The 22,269-nt window shown below is 36.1% G+C and overlaps 2 protein-coding genes across 2 annotated transcripts in view; one reads left to right on the top strand and one right to left on the bottom strand.

Annotated features, from left to right (window-relative positions):
- Positions 1–4,940, top strand: part of foxn2b (forkhead box N2b) — a 28,480-nt gene extending 23,540 nt beyond the window's left edge. The window contains exons 4-6 of the mRNA XM_079397959.1: positions 1,594–1,649; positions 1,976–2,044; positions 2,654–4,940. Coding sequence (XP_079254085.1) covers positions 1,594–1,649; positions 1,976–2,044; positions 2,654–3,018 — 490 coding nt within the window. The 3' untranslated portion in view covers positions 3,019–4,940. The remainder of the gene's footprint in view (positions 1–1,593; positions 1,650–1,975; positions 2,045–2,653) is intronic.
- A 1,933-nt stretch (positions 4,941–6,873) lies between these two features.
- Positions 6,874–20,302, bottom strand: fshr (follicle stimulating hormone receptor). The gene is made up of 10 exons (XM_079397233.1): positions 19,966–20,302; positions 17,277–17,348; positions 15,850–15,924; positions 15,644–15,715; positions 15,267–15,341; positions 14,520–14,600; positions 13,998–14,066; positions 13,828–13,902; positions 13,441–13,626; positions 6,874–9,146 (listed from the first exon to the last, which is right to left on the bottom strand). Exons 1-10 carry the CDS (start codon positions 20,142–20,144, stop codon positions 8,024–8,026), a joined length of 2,007 nt encoding a protein of 668 aa, XP_079253359.1. The 5' UTR covers positions 20,145–20,302; the 3' UTR covers positions 6,874–8,023.
- Between the last annotated feature and the right edge of the window lie 1,967 nt (positions 20,303–22,269).

Here is a 22,269-nt window from a genome sequence, read left to right as displayed (position 1 = left end):
TGAAATCTACACACTATACTCAGTCATGCAATGCTGATGTTATTAACATTAGAGGTGGGAGAAAAAATAGATTCTTCGATGCATCGCGATTCTCTCTTCACGATTCTCAATTGATTCTGAGCTTGTTTTTTTTCTCCGCATATGGCACGTGTGCGCGCTAGAGACACGACGGGCTTCATTGCACAGAATTTGCGCTGTGAGACACATGCGCATTGCTTTACAGTGTGTGCTTCCACCTGCCATGTTTTACTTTAGAGATGCTTTCATTTCTGCTGTTTGGAATGCAGTACTATTAGATGCACAAAACTCGCACACTGACAGACTTTCACGTGCACTTTGAGTTTGTTTGTCCTGAAACTCGATTGTGGCTACGGTTAAATGCACTTGCATTTTCTGATACTTTTATACGAAATTGATGTAGGCTACACACAGTCAGTTATGTTTTCAGAGCAGGACAAAACATCTGATATATCGAAATAGATCTGTGCATTAGTGTGAATGCAGCCTGTTAAAGCTGTCTATGATCTCATCAGTAATAATCAAACGGCAATAATGCTGACGAAAAAAGAAAAACCCATAACTATTGTCTGTAAACATTCGGATACTTAAAGAAAACTTATTTTAAATAAGTAATTAAAAAAAAAGTAGCCTGCTTATATAAGAAAAAAAAGTAAATTTTGCACAAAATAAATTTGATATAAAATTTATATGAAAATGTAGCCATGTGCAGTAATATTGAAAACTGAGAATGTGACACATCGTCAAACAGCTGCAATTGCAGGTTTTCAAACAGAGATGGCGACAAAGAGGCAAAACTTACGGACTGCAGCTTTAAGTTTGAAAATTATAAATTCATATTGGAAAAAAAAAAAAAGAGTAAATATTAGCACTTTATTTTCAAGTTTATTATAAAATAATAGTTTTTTTTTTATTTTTTACTCCCTTTTTATTTTAGAAGCTAAAAATATTATCACACTTTATTATTTTGCTTAATATTCTATTTAAAAAATAACAAAATAAAGTGCAATAATATTATCACACTTATAATTTTTTTTATGGTTATATTTAATGGGTCACATTATGTGCAGTGTCAGGACCAAACCAAATCTTCGGGTGCTCTTGTGAGAACCAGGCTGAAAAACGTATTTGCACCCCTGCTTATAATTAAAAATAACAATTAAAATTATTTGAATAAAAAAATTTAAATTAAAAACAATATGAAAGACAAGGTACTTTAGACAGTTTTTTTTTTTTTAACTACATAAAACCTACATTTTAGTTTTAACTTTCTATGTTGCCATTTATTTGTTCATATAACAATTTATTAAATCTTATCTTAAATATGGTACACAATTTTTAAAATTGTTAATTATTGGGCAACACAAGCGATTCATGAGATGCAGTTGAATCGTCAGGATTTTTACAATCAGTAAAATGAAAGAATCCTTATACCCCATTGTAATATTTTACTGTTTTGAGTCCTTAAATATTTTTGTTTATTATGTACTAGCACATTATGATATAAGAATTTGGTCTAGAAAATATCAAACAGGTGTTTTTAACATCTTCTCACATTTTCTCTCTGTTCTGTAGTGCCTCGTCTCCTCCTCATCACCTTTTCACATCAGAGCAGGGCTGTGCCCTAAAAGGTTAGTAGACTTCATTAGGTCTGTTCAGAAAATCCATAACCTGGTCACATCTTTTACACATCATTATCAGATGCATCATCACACATTGAAGCCTATCACTCATCACAGGTCTTTTTGTTCCGCTCACCCCGTACTTGGTGCTTCTACACCACATAAATGCCATCTCTTTCCTGTATTTGGTAACCTTGACAACCAAGGCACTGGTACTTTGAAATTAGACAGCGACTGTTTCGCTCTTGGGTGGATGTGACTCGTTCACTTAAACACACACACACACATCACATAGTCAATACTTGTGTGCATCAAACATTTCTTTCTTTTTACAGAATGTGATTTTGATGCTGCCACTGCCATGATGCTGTTAAAGTCTGCCTCTGAGCAGAACATTGACTCATGTAAGAAAACACCATCACATACACCAACACCTCATTTTTGCCCTTTTAGTTTGTTTGTTTCTTCTTTTATTCATGTTTTACATCAGGTTTATTTTAGTCAAGACATGCATCTAGGTTCACAAAATCACAGCAATCATGCGCAGGCTTTAATCAGGTATCATCCAATCAAAAATGTGTATTAGAACAATTAATTTATAATGTTACAGAATATTTGTATTTCAAATGAAGGGTGTTCTTTTGAATTTTCATTTTTGGGTGAAATAACCCTTTGAGGCTTTCTGTTCTACTGTGGTTTTTTTAAAGTATTTTTTTTTTTTTTTAGCATTTATAGTAATAAATCAAATGTGTTCATATTCAAATATGCTCAAATCTGCGTATTGAAGTTGATTTAATGTAGAAAAAGACTTGAGTAATGGCTGCTGAAAAATCAGCTTTTCCATCACAGGAATTTATCACATTTTAAAATATATTCAAATAGAAAAAGTCATTTTAATTTGTAAAAATATTTCACAATATGCAAATAACTGCAGCCTTGATGAGCAAAAGAGAAAAAACATTATGTACGATTTTGGTCATACATCAATTATCTATCTGCTTATGATTTCTCAGACCCAGATGATCAAGAAGGCCCCATAGATCTCTCCCGAAGGGACTTGGTGGTTGTGAGTCGGGATCCAAAGCAGGATCACAACTATAGCAGCACCCCTGTCCCACCCTGCCCTCGCCAGATGCCTCCTTCACAGCCGGTCAACTTCAGTCTGGCTCTACACCACGATCAGGAGAGAGGGAGCCGGGCCCGATGGCCACGCAGCCTGCTACAGGATCCGCTTTTAGGAAAGAGGAACAGAAGAGATTCTCGTCCAGACGTGGATGAGGAGCTCAAGGAGGCGGCTGGCTCGCTCCTACACCTGGCTGGTATTCGCACCAGCTTAGTCGCCTCAAGACGCAAGAGCAGGAAACTCAGTAGAAAATGAACCCGATTCTGTAACTCCATCCTGTGGCCTGCCCAACCTCTCTTTTCTGATTTGCTGTATCTTCCTTCTTGTTTGTAATTGTTGGGGGGTTTTCTTTCCTTTCGTCTTTTTAACTGGGATGACGTCCCGGTCCACTCATCAAACATGGCAATACAAACCCAGGAAGAGAAAAGCCATACTGACATATTTTATGTACAGAAAAAGAACCCAATTTGAATGAACAGCCCACAACATTTGAGTTTAACAGTATGAGAGTTTGAAGATGTTAATTGTAAAAAAAAAAAAAAAAAAAAAGAATTAAAAAGAGACACTGGTAAAAAAAAAAAAAAAAAGACTTCAAGATTTGCATGCTTCCACCTCTAAATCAACACAAACGTATTTATACAGAAAATGAATGCATGGATTTTACAAGCTCCCAAGATCTCACGTTTCTTAACTATTGAGGGAAAAAGCTTAAAAAAGAGAGAAATATGAAATTGATTTTGGATCATAATATAAACATGATACAAAAGAAGAAATGCAATAATTAGTTGACCTAAATATCTGTAGTTATTTTATTTTTGTACTGCTGGTTTATATCTCGCGTGGTGACGGCATGCCCCTGGGAGCCTTTTGCTGCCGCAGTTATGATGTCAAAACCATGTGACTCCTCCCGTGCATACTGATTGGATCAGTTTTGCATCCCCATCCTGACCACTATGACTGGAGAACAGCTTGAAGGAAACAGGTTTTTGTTGCATGCACATCAGCCTCAGTGTTTCTCAGATGCTAGCGATCAGGTGTTGTGCTATTCCACATGCACTGACTTGCATATTGCTTGCTTTCGGAGCGTACTAAATAGCGGCCAATCAAAACAAGAACCTCTTTACCTCTACTATAAGATTTGTACCACTCTCTCTCTTTCCTGCTCCTTGACTTTGTTGGCGTGAGTGTCACTTCTACCCAAATCAGGCCTTTATCATCTTTTTCTTGGTTTAAACTGCGTGACAAAGCCTCCAGTAGGGGGAGCTCTGTGAAATGTCACTTCTTTCCATTGCTGCTTTTGAGCTGGCGCTGTGCTGCTCCAGACCTCTAGAGAGTTCAGAAGAAACCAGAGACAATGTGAACTGCACAATAAATGCAAGCAGAGACGAATACTTTCTCTCATTGCTGCAGCTCACGGACTGTGCTGATCATGGGAGAAAGGATCACAGGAAGTGAAAGAGGGCAGAGTGGACAGTTTATTGTTTGACGGTGATGGGAGAGCCAACTGGATGTGAACTGAGAACTGTGCCACTAAGAACTCTCTGGACTCCCGGCCATGTTTAACCCAGTATTTTGTCCCCTTTGAGATCGCCAAAGTTGCTGCTCACAAAACTTGCCTGGCTGTGTGTCCCCAATAATTTGTTTGTTGATGATTGGATTTTTAAGTGTTTGTTTGAGACATTAGGATTTTATATACCCAAGCATGTGAAATTGTGAACTATAACTGCCACTTGCCCCTTTACACTGGCAAACCAGAACGTTCTGTTTGAGTCGACTTACTTTAAAACTGCCTATCCTTGTGAAGCTCTTTCCCTGTCACTTTAACCATGGCTGCCAATTTGTCCCCTCCTAGCTGTATATAGTGCTAATACAGAATGCAAGTATTAATGCAGGGAGGGGAGCCAAGCAGTAGTTTTAGAATTTGAGGCCAATTCTGAAAACAGCTGCCTATGAATTATTACATTACTATTATAATTGTTATTATTATTAAGATAAGGTCCACTAACTGAGTTTCCACTTCCCCATCAATTTTGTCATGTTCTTCTGCCATATGTGGCAGCTGAACCTGATGTTTGGTTTTGTAAGTTAACCTCTGTTAATAAAAGGTTTATAAAGTTTATTTTTGCCAAAGATATGCAATTGTTGCATTATATATGGTATTAAAGAATAAAAGAGTTTTTTCTTTTACTGATTTAGTGTTTGTTGTTCACTATATCATCAGTCAGTGTAAAGCCACCTGTTCAATATCTTTTCAATAATGACAAACAACAAACGAAGTCATTCATTTCCAATGGAGACTAATACTGGAGTTCTGTTTATATATGTTTGCAGAATTTTGGAATCAGATTTGAGCTTTGGCTGCAATATCTTAGATTTTATTTAAAATTATTAAAATAAATGTTACATTTTTGTTGAAATTGAATTTTTGTTTAAAAAATTATTTAAAAACAAAATGAGAATTAATATTTTTTACACTAACACATTATTTTTTAAACATGTTTCTGTAAAATGCGCAGTTATGAATAATTGCGTGCAAAATTCATACATACATTATTCAGTTATTTTGTCATTGATTCCATGTGAATGCCACTGGGGGGTAAAATGCGACCTTCACATGTATGTCGAAAATAGTTTAAAAACAGCTTAAAGGCACGTTCACAACAAGAACGATAACTATATTGGCGTCCACACTAACGGACAAAAACATTGTTATATTGTAAAAGGGCATGGTGGATTCTGATTCTCTGTCAATGTTTTAATCGTTCTGAAAGTAATTCCAAAGACATCGTTCCTCTTTGTAGCACGGTTATCGTTACAGTTGTTAATTTTCCTATTCTCATAGAATAAGAATGATTATTCAAACTTCATAGTTATTGTCATCGTCCTTAGTGTGAACAGGCCTTAAGGCTATGTTCCATGTGGAATACTAGCTGATGAATCCTGCGGAAATATACAAGTAGGGCTCGCTGCAGTCCACAAGATCCAGGGGGCGTGGTTGGATCCACATCTAGGGGGTGTAGATGGGGTGAGTTTAGGGATCAAAGGGTGGAGATGGGTAGATTTAGGGGTGGAGATGGGGTGGGTTTAGGGTTCAGGGGGTGGAGATGGGGTGGGTTTAGGGATCAGGGGGTGGAGATGGGGTGGGTTTAGGGATCAGGGGGTGGAGATGGGGTGGGTTTAGGGATCAGGGGGTGGAGATGGGGTGGGTTTAGGTAAATTTAAGGTGGGAGGAGTTGGATCTGGATCCAACCATGTCCCCTGGATCTTGTGGGCTGCAGAGTATGCTGAGTATTATTTTTGGAAAAATGGTAAGTAAAAGTAAGATTGCGATAATGTTTCAAACAGTACTATGTAACATTGTTGTCAGATTTCCTATTAAGTTGCATATTTAGCTCAAATCGAGTTCCATCCCGTTGTAATTTAAAAAAAATGAAAATGCTTTTATTGCATTTTTTTTAATCCAGTTTGTGTAAGAATGTCAACATTTGTTAGTTCAATCAAACACTGAGTCAAGAAAGAGGTGTTAATCACATCTAATAGTCTTTCAGGATCATTTCTCACACTAACAGGAAGGTCATGTCAAGCGCATTGCATTGTGGGATGTTCTTCCACAAGCTTTGTTCATCTTGGGTAATCTTTGCATACAGAATATTTGCATACCGTGCACAGTATAACTACCATATTCTGTAGCAATAATAAGAGTAACATGCAAATATACAGTGCTTTTTTATGACTTTCTTTATGCTTTTGGTGGGTTACAGCGCCATCCAGTGGTCAGGTGCAGCCATAAACTGATATTCACAGAAACCCTGAATTGTGTTCTTGTTGTATACAGAAATATAAATAATGCTGAATTAATATAATCATCTTAGTTCTCACTGTGGGTGTAGGAATTAAAATATAGTGAGCCACAGACATGGGTTTTTAAAAGTACATCTCCTAAAATAGATTTTTAAAATAATTTTAAAGTTTTGATGGCTGCAGCAACTACTCTCTGTCTTCTCAGTGTGTGGCTTTCTTGCTGTCCACTGTTCCCTTGACTTACGGCATTGAACCCCTGGCCTTGATACATGAGCCATATCTTCGTAGCAGATTCCTCTTTTCTTTTTTGTGTGAACTTCCTCAACCCATTTGAGGTTTGAATTCAGGGCGCTGTATTGCACAGCTGCTGTAACTGCCACACACTCCCATTGCTCCACTCCAACACTGAGGCAAACATTACTGCCAAAAAAATAAAGTAGCAGAACAACAGCTCTCTGTCTCAGAGCTTAAACATTATTGCAGGTGCAAAGATAAGAACAGAGTCAAGTCTTGGACAGAGAGAAACTCACTCCTAACTTGGGTTTGAAATCATGCCTCAGTTCTTGTAAAGCAGAAGCAGACTCTGCTGTATGAATGTCCAGTGAAGGATTCATCGGTTGTACCATAAATCCATTCAACTTAAAATTCTCATACTCTCTCAGACATCTTCTCTCATACTGTGGTTGGTCTGCGAGGTTATAGTGACCTTGAACAAATTATTCCATTGCTAAAGGACTGAAATATTTGTGATAAGAGTGGGTGATGGCAAGGGCTATGAATGTCTTCTCAGTTTCAGCACACATGAGAACTGAAATAATACAAAAAACCAAACCATCTAAATGGATCTGAAGGTTTTTATATAGTGTAATTATTTTTTACTAATATTATTATTTTTGGTTATATAAAATGAACAAATACACAAGACACACTCTTAATGGTTTACAATTTCTTTATACGTATTTCTTTATTTTTTTTACATGTTGACCTTTGCCACTAGAATCAGCAAGCCTTAAAGGGCCTTAAAGCATCCTGTTTTCTGCAATGAAAAACTAGTTTTGAAAAACATGATGCCGAAAATTTTGGCTGCATAAACCCTTTAGATTTGACAAGCTTTTCATTACAGAAGAATGAATTACGTAATTTGACAATATGTAATGCTGCATGCTTGTTGAAAGATGTAGAGATCTACATTATTCATGCTAAAGATATCGCCTAATAAGTTTTTGTGCACTAATCCATGCAGGATATGCCAAAGGCCAATCAAGCAGCATCTTGTGAATGGAGTATATACTTCTAAAGACATCTGAATCATTTGACTCGAGAGGTCAAGCACTGTAAGTACACAAAATCAAAATGAGATTCAGAATTTCATATCCAGATTCCACGTCTTTCCTTATTTTTCCTCATTTCGGCTTCCAAGCAGCATATTTTGGTGGACTTGTATTTGGTGAGTTAGCGATCAGTGCACTTGGGCGACGTGTACCATGGAATACAGTGTTCCATCACTAGTCTTTGGCGAAGGCACCATGGCTCCGTTTTGCCCCGAAGAGATCTCCGTGCGGTAAATGTGCGCACGTGTTTTAAAGCAGCCGAATCGACTGGTCAGAATGAAGAAATCCCTCTTGAATGTTTGGGTGAAGAAGGCGTAGAGAAACGGGTTTGAGCAGGAGTTTATGGGGTAAAAAAGCACCAGCAAGACTTTGGCATGAGAGACGGTGATTAGCGGTAGCTTTAAGGATGCAGAGATGGCGAAAAACGAGATGGGAGCCATGCACAGTAAGTCGGTGAAGATGAGCACAGCCATGCGCTTTGCTATATGCATGTCTGCATTGGCAGGAACAAAGGTGGGATTGTGTACAGTCAGGTAGATGCTCATATAACAGACACATACGATTAGAAAAGCAGCTACGTTGAGTAGGAGCAACAGCATCACGTAACCTTGTGAAATCATCGTTTCTACATCCATTGGCAGGCAGATGCTGGTCTTACTGTATCGGCTCACTCCCAAAATGGGCATCAGAGCAGTCAGCAGGGCAAAAAGCCACCCAGCCGCCATTATTGTGCAGGCATGGCGCAGGCGCAGCTGGCGTTCCCGCTGCATAGCGTAAGTGATGGTGTGCCAGCGCTCCAGGGTAATGGCAGTCAGAGTGTAAACAGACAGCTCGCTGGAGAAAACTGTGAAGAAGCCTGCCGCATGGCACCCAGCTCCAGTCTGCCAGTCTATGCCATAGTTGTAGTAGTGGGACTGTGTCTGAATGTCCTTGGCAGCGATGATCAACAGGTAAATGCCCATGCAAAAGTCTGCAAAAGCCAGGTGGCACATTAGAAACCTGGGAACAGTCAGTTTGTAGCGGCTCGTAAGGAGCACTAGGAGGACAGCACAGTTGCCCACGATGGCCAATATGCTGATGAACCAGATCAGAACACGCAGGAATGTAAAACCCATGATGTCCTCGCAGGGGTTGAATGCATCTGGTTTGGGATAGCAGGTCACTTCTATTACATCCTTACAGTGGTCTTCAAAAAAGTATGGTTCGAAGAGGTGGGCACCAGAATCGTTACACATTTGATTCTTCACAAACCTGTGTGAACAAGTACAGTTGTGCTTTCACTATTAAAGGAAGAAAATGAAAAATTACATTTACTTATCCTCATGTTGTTTCAAACATCTATGTCTTTTTTTTTTAAGGTACTGAAAAGGACACGTTTAGCAGAATGTTCATGCTGCTCTTTTCCAGACAATGAAAGTGAATGGTGACCAGCTCTTAAAATTACAATAAAAGGCATCATAAAATTAGTTGATATGACTCGTGCATGATATTCCCAAGTCTTCTGAAGAAGCTTGGGAACCTCTTGCAGAATCTGTGAAAATGTGAATAAATTTAACAAAATTAGAGAGATCATACAAAATGCATGTTATTTTTTATTTAGTACTATCCTGAGTTATATATTTTACATAAAAGATGTAAAAATAGCTGAAATTATTAAAATAACCCCCTTCAAAACTTTGGGAACCCTTGGTTCTTAATAGTGTGTGTGGTTACCTGGATGATCTACGACATTTTTTTGTTTTGTGATGATTGTTCACGAGTCCCTTGTTTGTTCTGAACAGTTAAACTGAGCTCTATTCTTCAGAAAAAATCCTCCATGTCCTGCAGATTCTTCAGTTTTCCAGCATCGTTTGCATATTTGAACCCTTTCCAGCAGTGACTGTATGATTTTGAGATCCATCTTTTCACACTGAAGACAATTGAGGGACTTTTAATACAACTATTAAAAAAGGTTCAAACATTCACTGATGCTCCCGAAGGAAACACGATGCATTAAGAGCCGGGGGGTGAAAACTTTTGAACAGGATGAAAATGTCCATATATTTCTTACTTTGTTAAAATTTCTTCTTTTTTTTTTTCATTTAGTACTGCCCTTCAGAAGCAACAGAAAATACTTGCATGTTTCCCGGAAGACCTTCAAATTCAAACATTTTCACCCCCGGCTTCTAATGCATTGTGTTTCCTTCTGGAGCATCAGAGAATGTTTGAACCTTTTTTAATAGTTGTGTTTAATAGACCCTCAATTATCCTCAGTGTGAAAATATGGATCTCAAAATCATACAGTCACTGCTGGAAAGGGTTTAAATATGCAAACGATGCTGGAAAACTGAAGAATCTGCAGGACGTGGAGGATTTTTTCTGAAGAACAGTGCTCAGTTTAACTGTTCAGAACAAACAAGGGACTCATGAACAACCGTCACAAAACAAAAAAAAAGATCATCCAGGTAACCACACACAGTATTAAGAACCAACTTTTGAAGGGGGTTATTTTAATCATTTCAGCTATTTTTTTGTCTTGCGGACTATATGTAAACATCTTTTATGTAAAATATTTTACTCAGGACAGTACTAAATAAAAAATAACATGCATTTTGTATGATCTCTCTTATTTTGTTAAAATTATTCACATTTTCACAGATTCTGCAAGGGGTTCCCAAACTTTTGCATGCCACTGTTTATGAGAGCTTTGTTTGTATGAATTTGTAAAATGTGATTCGTACAGAAGTGTTTAGATTTCTGTATGATTTCTATGTTTTACAACAACATACAAATGAGAATGTACAAATTCATATTAATTTTTTAAAAGGTTAAATACTTATATAATTCAAATAATATACAGTATCTCACAGAAGTGAGTACATCCCTCACATTTTTGTAAATATTTTATCTTTTCATGTGACAACACTGAAGAAATGACACTTTGCTACAATGTAAAGTAGTGAGTGTACAGCTTGTATAACAGTGTACATTTGCTGTCCCCTCAAAATAACTCAACACACAGCCATTAATGTCTAAACCGCTGGCCACAAAAGTGAGTTCACCCCTAAGTGAAAATGTCCAAATTGGGCCCAAGGTGTCAATATTTTGTGTGGCCACCAATATTTTCCAGCGCTGCCTTAACCCTCTTGGGCATGGAGTTCACCAGAGCTTCACAGGTTGCCACTGGAGTCCTCTTCCACTCCTCCATGACGACATCACGGATCTGGTGGATGTTAGAGACCTTGCGCTCCTCCACCTTCCGTTTGAGGATGCCCCACAGGTGCTCAATAGGGTTTAGGTTTGAAGACATGCTTGGCCAGTCCATCACCTTTACCCTCAGCTTCTTTAGCAAGGCAGTGGTCATCTTGGACGTGTGTATGGGGTCGTTATCATGTTAGAATACTGCCCTGCGGCCCAGTCTCTGCTTCAGTATGTCACAGTACATGTTGGCATTCATGGTTGGTGTGATTCTGAATGGACCGAGGAGCGGATTTTTTAAAAGTCGGAGCGTCGTGGTTTTCACTCGCTCCAAGAGTCACTTTGAAACTCTCCTGTTATTTTATTTATTTTATTTTTTAATATAAGTGATGAATAGAACTGTGATATTTCAAACATACCGAAATACTTTAGATGCGGAGTAGTGTTTCTGATATCAGTGAGTGCGGAGTGGGAAATTCCCGGAGCAGAGTGATTATTAAATGCTCGGAGCATGGAGGGGAAATTGTTGACGCTCCACTCCGCTCATATACTCTGCCGGACACCGCCACACAAATGTGGCTTTTTGTTTATGACTGTCCTCCTACAGGATTTAACACAGAGTAACAGCTCACTACCAGTTACAAAAGACACTGTAACAGTCTGTCACAGGTAATTCTATTTGCATTTTTCATCAATTAATTTCTTAAATTATCCTTTGACTATGTTCTGGCCCGCCATCTAGTGGCAAATGTTTTTTTTGGCCCGATGCCAAACTTACTTGCTGACCCCTGGCCTACGCCATCTTTATGTAGAGCAACAATTTTTTTCAGATCCTCAGAGAGTTCTTTGCCATGAGGTGCCATGTTCATTTGCCATGAACTTCCAGTGACCAGTATGAGAGAGTGAGAGCGATAACACCAAATTTAACACACCTGGTCCCCATTTACACCTGAGACCTTGTAACACTAATGAGTCACATGACACCAGGGAGAGAAAATGGCTAATTGGGCCCAATTTGTACATTTTCACTTAGGGGTGTACTCACTTTTGTGGCCAGCGGTTTAGACATTAATGGCTGTGTGTTGAGTTATTTTGAGGGGACAGCAAATGTACACTATACAAGCTGTACACTCACTACTTTACATTGTAGCAAAGTGTCATTTCTTCAGTGTTGTCACATGAAAAGATCAAATATTTACAAAAATGTGAGGGGTGTACTCACTTCTGTGAGATACTGTATACAAAATATAATTACGAATCGCCATGACAGCCTGTTTTTTTTACTAGTTTTTACTAATATTCTGTCTTATTTTTGCATGCAGATTGTGTGTTCACACATGCATGAAAAACAGGATGAATGAAAATGCAAATTCACTCTCTGACAGTAGGCACTTTAAATGCAGACCTTGAGCCGAAAACTCATCACCAAACACCAATGACTTGTATATGGGTACAGTAATTTTAGACACTTCCAAAACTGTTGCAACAGAGATGGAAATACAGTTTTTAAATACGTGAATTATGCTTACATCTTTGTTGCCACAGTTTTGGAAGCGCCGCCTTCTGTTCTAAATAAGGGGGTGTCCCAATACTTTTGTCCATATAGTGTATGTACAAATCATTAGTATTGGTGATGAGTTTTCGGCTCAAGGTCTGCATTTAAAGTCACACCAGAGGTGTTCATCTGAGATTAGGACTTTGCTTTATGCAGACCAGTCAAGTTCTTCCACACTGACTGAATCAATCATTTCTTTTTGAACCTTGCCTTATACACAGAGGCACTGTCATGTTAGAATAGAAAAGGGCCTTGCCCAGACCGTTGCAATAAAATTAGAAGCACACAATTCCCTAGAATATCATTATATGCTTAAACATTAAGATTTGTCCTCATGGAAATTACTAGTCAAACCTATTCATTAGAAGGGGGTGACCCAATACTTTTGGTAATAGTGTATTTTGGATTAGCTATAGTGTTTAACAAACTAAAGTTGACCAAGTTAAAGTTTGACCAAAAGTGCAAATCTGATTGGTTAACTGGCTTTATTTGAAGTGTGATGGAAAAGATTATAAGCTTTCTTTTAATAAAACAAAACATAACTTAATAGATGTTATCTTAACATTTGAAAATGTTTATTATACCAAATTTTCTCACCAAATATTGGCCTAGTTATGAACAGACTTTTATGGTTACCAGTTGTTATTGTCTAATTACGGTACATTGTATGGAAAGAGCAGCATAAACATTCTTCCAAATATCTCCTTTTGTAAAAAGAAGAAGAAAAAAAAAGAAGCTGCACAGGTTCGGAGTAATATAAGGATGAGTAAATTATACATTATTAACTTTTTTTTGATGCAGGGTGTAACTGACTTGTGTTTCTTGAAGTTTTTGAAGGCACAGCAGTGGCTGGGGTAGGTCAGGTTGGCCTGCTTGAGCTCAGTAAACAGTTCCAGGCTGGGAAGCTTTCTTAGAGAGTAGACAGAGGTGGCCGTCAGAAGCTTAAGAGTCTTCAGCATGCTTTCTGGCAGGGTGTGGACAGAAGTACGTGAGATGTCCCTGTAATGACAGCAGCAATTTCAGTGTCCAGCGCAGGACTGGGTGTACTTAGCGTGTTGTTGAACTAAACCAGGTAAAAGAGGTTAGTGTGAGTGAAACAGTCATTGGTGTAAGAGTTTGTCCTGAGGACATAGAGTGGGTGTGTGGTGCTCCAGCTGGTGAGTTGTATTGTTGTTGAAAGTCAGAGTTGTTCATGCTTACAGAACGATGGGGCCTTCAGCTCCTTTAAAGGCGTACGGGTGGATATGACTCAGCTCCTGGTTTCCCATGAGAAAGCTGTGAGAAAGAGAGAGCAGGGGATTAGATGAAAGATTAGAAGTTTTATGTGAGATGCTAATTTATGAATACATAAAGGATGTAATTGAACTCACAGTTTTTCAATTTTGGTACCATTGAATGCATAGCTGGCTATTTCACGGATCCCATTCTTTGTTAATCTCCTGCAATAGTAAATTAAGTTAGTCCACTTTTCAAAGTTTGGGGTTGGTAAGATTTTACTTTTCTGTTTTAATATATTTTACACTGTAACTAATTTCTGTGATGACAAAGCATTTATCTTAAATATACATAAATGTCAATTTAATGTGCTGAATAAAAGTAACCTTTAAACTGATAGTGAATACAGTAAAAATCTGTTAATTTAATCTCTTAATTATTCTGGTAACTGAAAGTTCCATTTTTGTGTAGTGTAAAAATTTAAATATTCAATACATGTTTTTTTTTCTGCAGTATTATTTAAAAATAGTTTGAACAGCTTGTTTTTTTATGTACTCCAAGACTAACTTTATTCAATTTAAGTGTGTACATTCATTTTCAACAATCCATCACATTATTAATTCCTCATATAAAGAATAACTCTTTGGGAATTATCAATCACACACTTGCATACTTACAGCTCAGTTATGGTGGCACTGGTCAATCCGAGGAAAGCGTTACAAGGAATCTTATTTATGCGCATGTTATCTTGTAGATCACTGTAATGTAGATATGATATAGCATAGACTTAACATAGATCAGCTGTACTATATTGATAAATTCTTTGTAAATATTTACAAATTGTATGTTTTGTTTTTTGAATAGGAATCCACCCAAACTAAGTAAAAATACACTGTAAAAATGGGTGTGATTTTAACAGTAAAAGACTGTAAAAAGCTACAGTAAAAACCTGTTAATTGGTTAACAGTAAGTTTCCGTACTGTATACGGTGTATAGCTGTAATTACAGTTAATGTAATTTTTCAGTAAAATACTGTTGGTTTTTGGAAGTGAAAAAGAACAAGTCGTTGGACATTGACATTCCCAGAATCCCCTGCATGACAGTATTGACCTTTTGTGATGTGCTTTGGTTCATCATGTGACTTTCTCATCACCACCTGTTATTGGTGGTTATCAGTTTATTACAAAAGTACAAAATAGATATTAGTACTTCAATAGGTTGGTATATTAACATTACTTAATTAACATTGCATTTCCATACTGTGAATGTAAATTCAGACTGTAAATCCTAAAATATTGCTGCCATATTTTATATTTTTCTACGTTAAAGTTCTGCCAACTACAGCTTCCAGTATTTTACCGTAAATGTCACTTTTTTTTTTACAGTGTATACATTAAACAGTAACAACATGAGTACAGACTTACAATAGAAATTCAAAAGCAGCAGAGTTGATCTTGGAGAAATCAGGCAGGAATTTAATACCAGTGTTTGATATAGTCCTAAAGGAACACACACGCACACATACAGACAAGATTAATGAATGGATTATATGTCAGAGAGGCATTTGTATTTTGTCTTTGTATCTACAGCCTTTGTTTCCTGTGAGAAAAATTTGATATGGATATTGACCCGTGTTTAGGTCATTCTGCTTTTATTGAGGTCTTTCAGGACTTTTAAAATAACTCAGTGATAGACTGAAACCCTTGTGGGAATATACTCCCTTTATTGCAGAACCACAGCATGAGACCAAAATGATTCAGAATTTACTGGACAAGAGTAATGAAGACAGAAGAGAACTCACAGATACTGTAGCTTCGGAAGTCTCCAGAAGGCATGTTCTTGGATCTCAAGATTTTTTGATTTTGTAATAGTACTGTTAGATAGATGGATAGGTAGAAAAAGTTGTTTTGTCTTTCATATTATTTACTACAAATTGTGATTCAAAATTTAACATACTGTTTTAACCGCAACAATGTTTTGACAAGAATGTAATTGATTGCAACATACATTTCCTTTAGCTCTGTCAGGTTGGAGAAGGCGTAGTCTTCAATTCGCACAAGAGCATCATTCTCAGACACCACTCTGAGGAGGAGAATAGTTATATGAATGTCTAAAGCTTTTAAAACTGATTGCAGCACATCATAATGATTACAAAATCTGAATTACCATGATGCACAATGAGCACTATTTGTTTTATGATTTCTCCAAAAGAATAACTCACCCAAATATGAAAATTTGCTGAAAATGTAATCAACTTCAGGCCATCCAAGTTTTAGATCAGTTTGTTTCTTCAGTGGAACAGATTTGGAAAAAAATAGCATAATATCACTTGCTGACCAATGCAGTTCACCCTGCAGTGAATGGGAAGCATCAGAATGAGAGTTTAGTCCAGAATGAGACTCCAGTCCATCAATTAACATTTTGTAAAGCAGAAAGCTGTATGAAAAAAATTCCATCATTAAGGTGTTTAAAACTTGAAATAATTACTTCTGACTAAAATATCTATTCATATCCACTGTCCATAAAATTGCTTTCTCCAGTTAAAACATTGTCTTATCTGAATCAGGAGAGAAATATGCACAGATCAAGCACCATTTACATCCCAAAACAGTTCTAAACAAATATGTTTAGTTTTTTTAATGTGAGAGGACAACAGGGGATGGACTTTTTCACTGGAGGAAACATTATTAGGGACTCAAATTTTGGCGAGAAGCAACAGTTTATAGTTAAAATACCATAATTATGGATTTGTTTCTTACAAACATGCAGCTTTTCACTTTGCAAGATATTAACTGATAGACTGGAGTCGTGTGGATTACTTGTGTATTACTGTGATGTTTTTATCAGCTGTTTGAACTCTATGACGGCACCCATTCAGTGTAGATGGTTAATTGGTGAGCAAGTGACGTAATGTAAAATTTCTCCAAATCTGTTTCGATGAAGAAACAAACTCATCTATATCTTGGATCTATATCTTTGTTTTGTTGGGGGGTAAATTATTCCTTTAAGAACACTACGGGAAATCAAATCACTATACATAAACTGACTTAATAAATAAAACAAAATAATTCAACTTGATTTTATCTCTTTGAATAAGAAAAAAAAACTTTTATTCTTTTACACTTTTATTCACAATTATTCTATCCTAGGTTTTGCACTATTTTAATACTGTGATACATATCTCTAGTGTTTGGGTCACTGTTAAACATCATGTTCCATATGAAAGTCTAAACATATTCAATCAAGACTAAATATCATGTGTTTATGTGGTTTTGGTTTTGCAAAACTAAACCAAAAGCCAAGAAGAGTTGTGAGCATTCAGTAGCAATTTTCTGCGTTTTAAATGTTTGATTGAATGATTTGCATTCTTGCTGAATATACACTTCCATGTTTTAATAGTAAACAGCTCGGTGTCCTTCACTCTTTGCACTCACATTCTCTTCAGCTCGTGTAGTTCAGACAGGACTGCACGGTGAAGCACTCTGATCTGAGTCTGTTTGATCTCCCTGCTCAAAATTAGACAGAAGAGATGTGATTCACCATCCAACAATTCATTACCATCAATGTGTTACAGTTATAAATAGCACAGTCTACTCAGAGGTGAGTGTGACAATATAAGCAATCCTATATAAAAGTTGACACGTCTGTTTCAGGTATGGCTGTTTTTATATATTTATTTATATATTTTTGCTTTCACTAGATTACCAATCACTTAATTTGTATCTAGTTTAACAAGTTAGTAGACTCTGCTAACCTTTATGATACCTTGATACCTTTAGACAGCTATTTTTTATGGGCACACGAACATTCTTTACTTAAATGGAAATTATGCTACAAATTCTCCTATTAATTTTTAAATGAGTGGTCCGTCTCCACCCGATTATAATGTTGACTCCAGGCAAAAACTGTTTTGCTGAAATAAACAAAATTACATTTTATTTGTTGGCTAACTGGCTTGAATTCAGACCTTCATGCTTGCTTTTTTTTTCTACAAATCATATGTTTCCATACAAATCACATTGCACAAATTTATACAAATTTGTTCTCTCATAAGCATACTAGCTTCACTTCCTCATGAGATCAGACTGGTTTAAAGTTAGAGTATCTGTTTATGTGTGTGTGTGTGCTCTAAAACTCTTTCCAAGTATATTTGTGAACTTACACCAATCTTCCACTTCAGGAATCTAATAGGTTCTCATGAAAGTTAGCATGAGCAGAATGAGTCATAGCAGAAACTAGGTCATTCAAGATGCAAAATGTTATGAGAAATGGAAACACAATTACCAGTAGCCTATTTACAGACTGCAAATAATCTATTTACTGTCAAGATTTTTTGTGTAATTCTTATTGCACGTTGCCATTAGTGTCTGTGTGTTCTCCCTGTGGATATTCATTCCTGTAATCCCTCAGAAACGCAGACAGCACAATTACACAAAGCACTCCGGACAAGAATCCTTGTAAAGCATGCAGGAAAGTAAATCTGGTACAAGAGATACAGATATTAAAGATTAGAAAAAATCACTATATCTTTGTTATATCATAGTTTGACTGTTTTTATCCTTACTTAATTTATCCCTGACTGAGTTTGGGGTGGGTTTATCTAAATAGCTGATGGAGGAAGTGTTTGAAAGCGAGTGATATTTTTATTTTTGTGATTCTGTTTGGTGTCATTAGTGGTGTATGTAATGTTTCAGAGACATTAGCCTTGATATTTACAGTTATAAAGAGAGAAAACATCTGCAGCATGAACAATTCCTATCAAGCACAGGACTGTTCGTTCTTGCAATGCAGAGTAGAAAGTCTGATATGCTGAAACACACAAGGTGAAAAGCTCTTGATGCTTTTTCCAAAAAGGAAAAGTAAAGAAGTCTGTGAAGTAATGAACACAAAGCTTTGGTAGTCATAGTGAGGCTCAGAGCACAAAAAGGCCCTGTCAGGTTGAAATGTGTGATCCAGCTGGGCATCTTTAGATAGATTGAGTTGGGCAACCTTATCTAAACTGACTGGCAGTCAGTTCAAAACAGAAACAGAATCCACGATTAACCTGCTTGAGGAGTCAACGATGGATTTATTTCATCTTCACATTTACCTCTCTCTCTTTTTTTTTGGACTGGTTGAAATAACAAATGACTTCTGCAATACATGAAAAACATACTCCCCCATGTCGGGCTTGAGAATTTGTATGAGGGACAATAGCCTTGAGATTACAAAAAATATTCTGGGTCTCACAAAAGGAACATGAATTCTTTGTCAATCACATTCTCTTCAAACCACAATAACAAGCTCTGGAACAATAACAATGTCACTGAGAATCTCACGTTTTTAATTAGACTGTCAAGTTGTCAGTGTTGTTTATTACTTTTATTATTATAAAACTTTAATTAAAATTCTTATTTATTTAATCTTTTTGTTTTATTTAAAATAAATTTAAGAAAAGTAGTGCATAAATCTCTACAATCAATTTTCATAAAAAATATAATGATTGAAGAATACAATATAGGTTGTTTTGAATTACAAAAAATGTTAAATAAATAATTGTAAGCAATAAATGAAAATTGTTCATATTTTGTAGTAACATTTTATTGTAATTTTTAATAAATATTCATTATACTGATTTATGTACCTACATTTTCTACTTGTATTTTACCATACACATTACTATGTCAGTGTTATTTTGGTATTATTTATATATTTATTAATATGTTGAGTTAACTGTTAATTTGATATTTTCAGTTTTATATTATTTTATATTTGCTTTCGTAATTTTCTTTTAATTTGAGTAATTTTAGAACTTATTTTTGTTCAGCTAGTTGTTACGACAACATTTAGATTTTTTATCCAATATTTAATATTTATTTATTTTAATTATTCATAACATAATAATATATATTAATTATTTATTTATAACATTTATCTAATATATAACATCATTTAATTTTATTTTAATATTTTAATATTAATATTATTTCAATTAACGAAGACAAATTTTTAAATAGTTTTAGTTAACAACACATACTGTAAATTCAACATCAAAATATTTGAAGTGAGAATCTAATGTGAGATTCATAACTATGTATTTTATTGTGCATTTGTGTGTGTGTGTGTGTGTGTGTTTATACTCACACAAATGTAGTATTTTTTGGTATATAGCTTGGAATCTCATGGACCTTGCTGCAGAAAAAATAGCGAGTTGAACCATTGAATGAGCAGAAATGAGATCCAGCAAACATGCCTTCCGTGTGTGGCATGAAGCAGCTGAAACTAAAGTACAGCATCAGCAGCAACACCATCCTCTTTATCATCTTCACTTTCAGGAGGAAGGATTTTTGCGGTGTTTGTGAACTGAGGCCTTTAGTGTAGCTCCAGGGCTCCGCTGATGTCCAGGTGAGTTCTGGGCTGAACCGCTCAGATTGGTCTTCGTTAGGAGTCTGTTTGCTTGGTGTTTTCTGGTTGTAGTGGACTGTTCAAGTGAAGCCGCAGGGAGGTTGATCTCTTTCTAAGAGGCGTTCTGGTCAGAAGCTCTACAGGGAGACCTTGGGAGAGAGGTCCTCTGATAACAAACAAATGTTTTGTTCATTCCTCCCCTCTAAATCCTTATTTCTCTCCTCCTCTCATCCTTTTTTCAAAAAGTGAATGCGGTCCTCCCCATCTATACTGAGGTCTGAAAGTCCCAGGAAAGCTACATACAAAACAGTTTTCATTTTGTAGATACCATTTTGTTACTTTTTAGAAAGTACTGCGCAAAAAGTCTCTTTCTGAATGAATGTTAGGGAAGCCGTCATCATATGAATTACAGCCGGTTAGACGCTAGTCGGCTTGTGAGTGCTGGTCTTACTCAGGGAATGACCTGAGCTGTTTAGTCTTAAAAACTTTGTTTGAGTCTGACATGTGTAAGTTTGATAGTAAGCGGACTGTGTGTTCAGACACTGACACCAAACAGATACATTAGCACTCACTCTTAGCTAATACTCATAAACTTAAAATACCACAGCTCTTGTTTTTAAAGATGCATAGCATAAAGTAGGGCTGAATGAAAGCTTATTAAATTTACATTATAAAATGAATCGCAAGAAATTCTCTGTAAAAACGTGTTAACATTTTAGGGCAGTATTGGATGGCATTTTGGCATGGTTCGTGTTCTGTTTTAACATTTAAAGTGGGTCATAGGTCTCTTAGGGTGGGTTTTTACAGGCCCTCTGTGAAGCTGATTAAAATGCCTGACTATTTTATAACTACGATGACTATGAAAAGATAGAATGCAAGTTTAGGGTTGTAAATACCCTCGTAAAAGAGTAATATATTTAAAATACATTTATTTAATGCTAAGTATATCTCAAATCTCTACTGACATATCGCTTGAGGCTTACTGATATAAATAGTATAATTAAACTTTATTTGGAGTACTACTTGCACATTTCTTAATATTAAGCATAAATTGTATTTCAGTGTCACTATTGATGAGGATTGTATGCTCTTTAAATGCAAGATATTTAAAGTAAACCTGCACTCGTTCCACTTTAGCACATACTTCAGTATATCTTTAGTTGGATTTAAGCACTACTTCTGCACAATTAAAGTGCATTAAGCACAAAACTGATTTATTATACTAAAAGTACAATTGCCAGGTATTTTTATTAAGCACATGAATATGTATTTGTAGTATACTTAGCATTACATAAATGTATTTCAAATACATGTTAGTATATTTATTTTTCAGTAGGGTAAAAATACTAACACTTTTTTCTGTAAATTATAACACGATATACCTACAAAGCGCTAATGTTAACATAATGTTACTCTATCTCTCTTTCTCTCTCTCTTTTCTTATTTAAAATTTTTCTTATTTAACATTTATTAAAAATGTGTTAATTATTTAACTTGGTATTTTCGTCTAAAATTCTAATAGGTAATTCTAAATTTTTCCACACCTTGGCTGCCTTTAAAAAAAAAAAAAAGTTCTAGAAACAAAAAAAATCAATTTTGAGTTTTAATTGCTGTGCACTGCTGCTGTGTGTACTTGAGTTAAACAGTGCTGCTGTGAGAGCTGTGATTGGAATACAGCCATGGCAGAGAGCTGTTCAGCTGTGCGCTTTATAAAACAGTCTGAATAAATGGATAACCTTGAGGAGTAGTTAGAAGGGAAAGGGTGTTTTTATTGCTATTATTACTAAATTCTGTTTCTTGGACCTGAATGTAGAATTCAACTGTAGTGGCTTAAAGAAAAAACATGTTGGATTTTTTTTGAATGTGGTTCCCTTTGAGCACAAGTTAAATTATGACTATGAAATTTTAATTTAAGCTGTAATTCCCACAATACAACTGAAGCTTTAGATGCTTTTGAACGCATAGAGTTTTGTAATGGCGCAATAATTAGAAACGATAGTGAAGCAAAGTGAATATTTAGGTCAATTCCTGTTTCATTACTAC

Source organism: Barbus barbus (assembly GCF_936440315.1).
Source record: "Barbus barbus genome assembly, chromosome: 38".
Classification (NCBI taxonomy): domain Eukaryota; kingdom Metazoa; phylum Chordata; class Actinopteri; order Cypriniformes; family Cyprinidae; genus Barbus; species Barbus barbus.
This window is presented reverse-complemented; position numbering and strand designations above follow the sequence as displayed.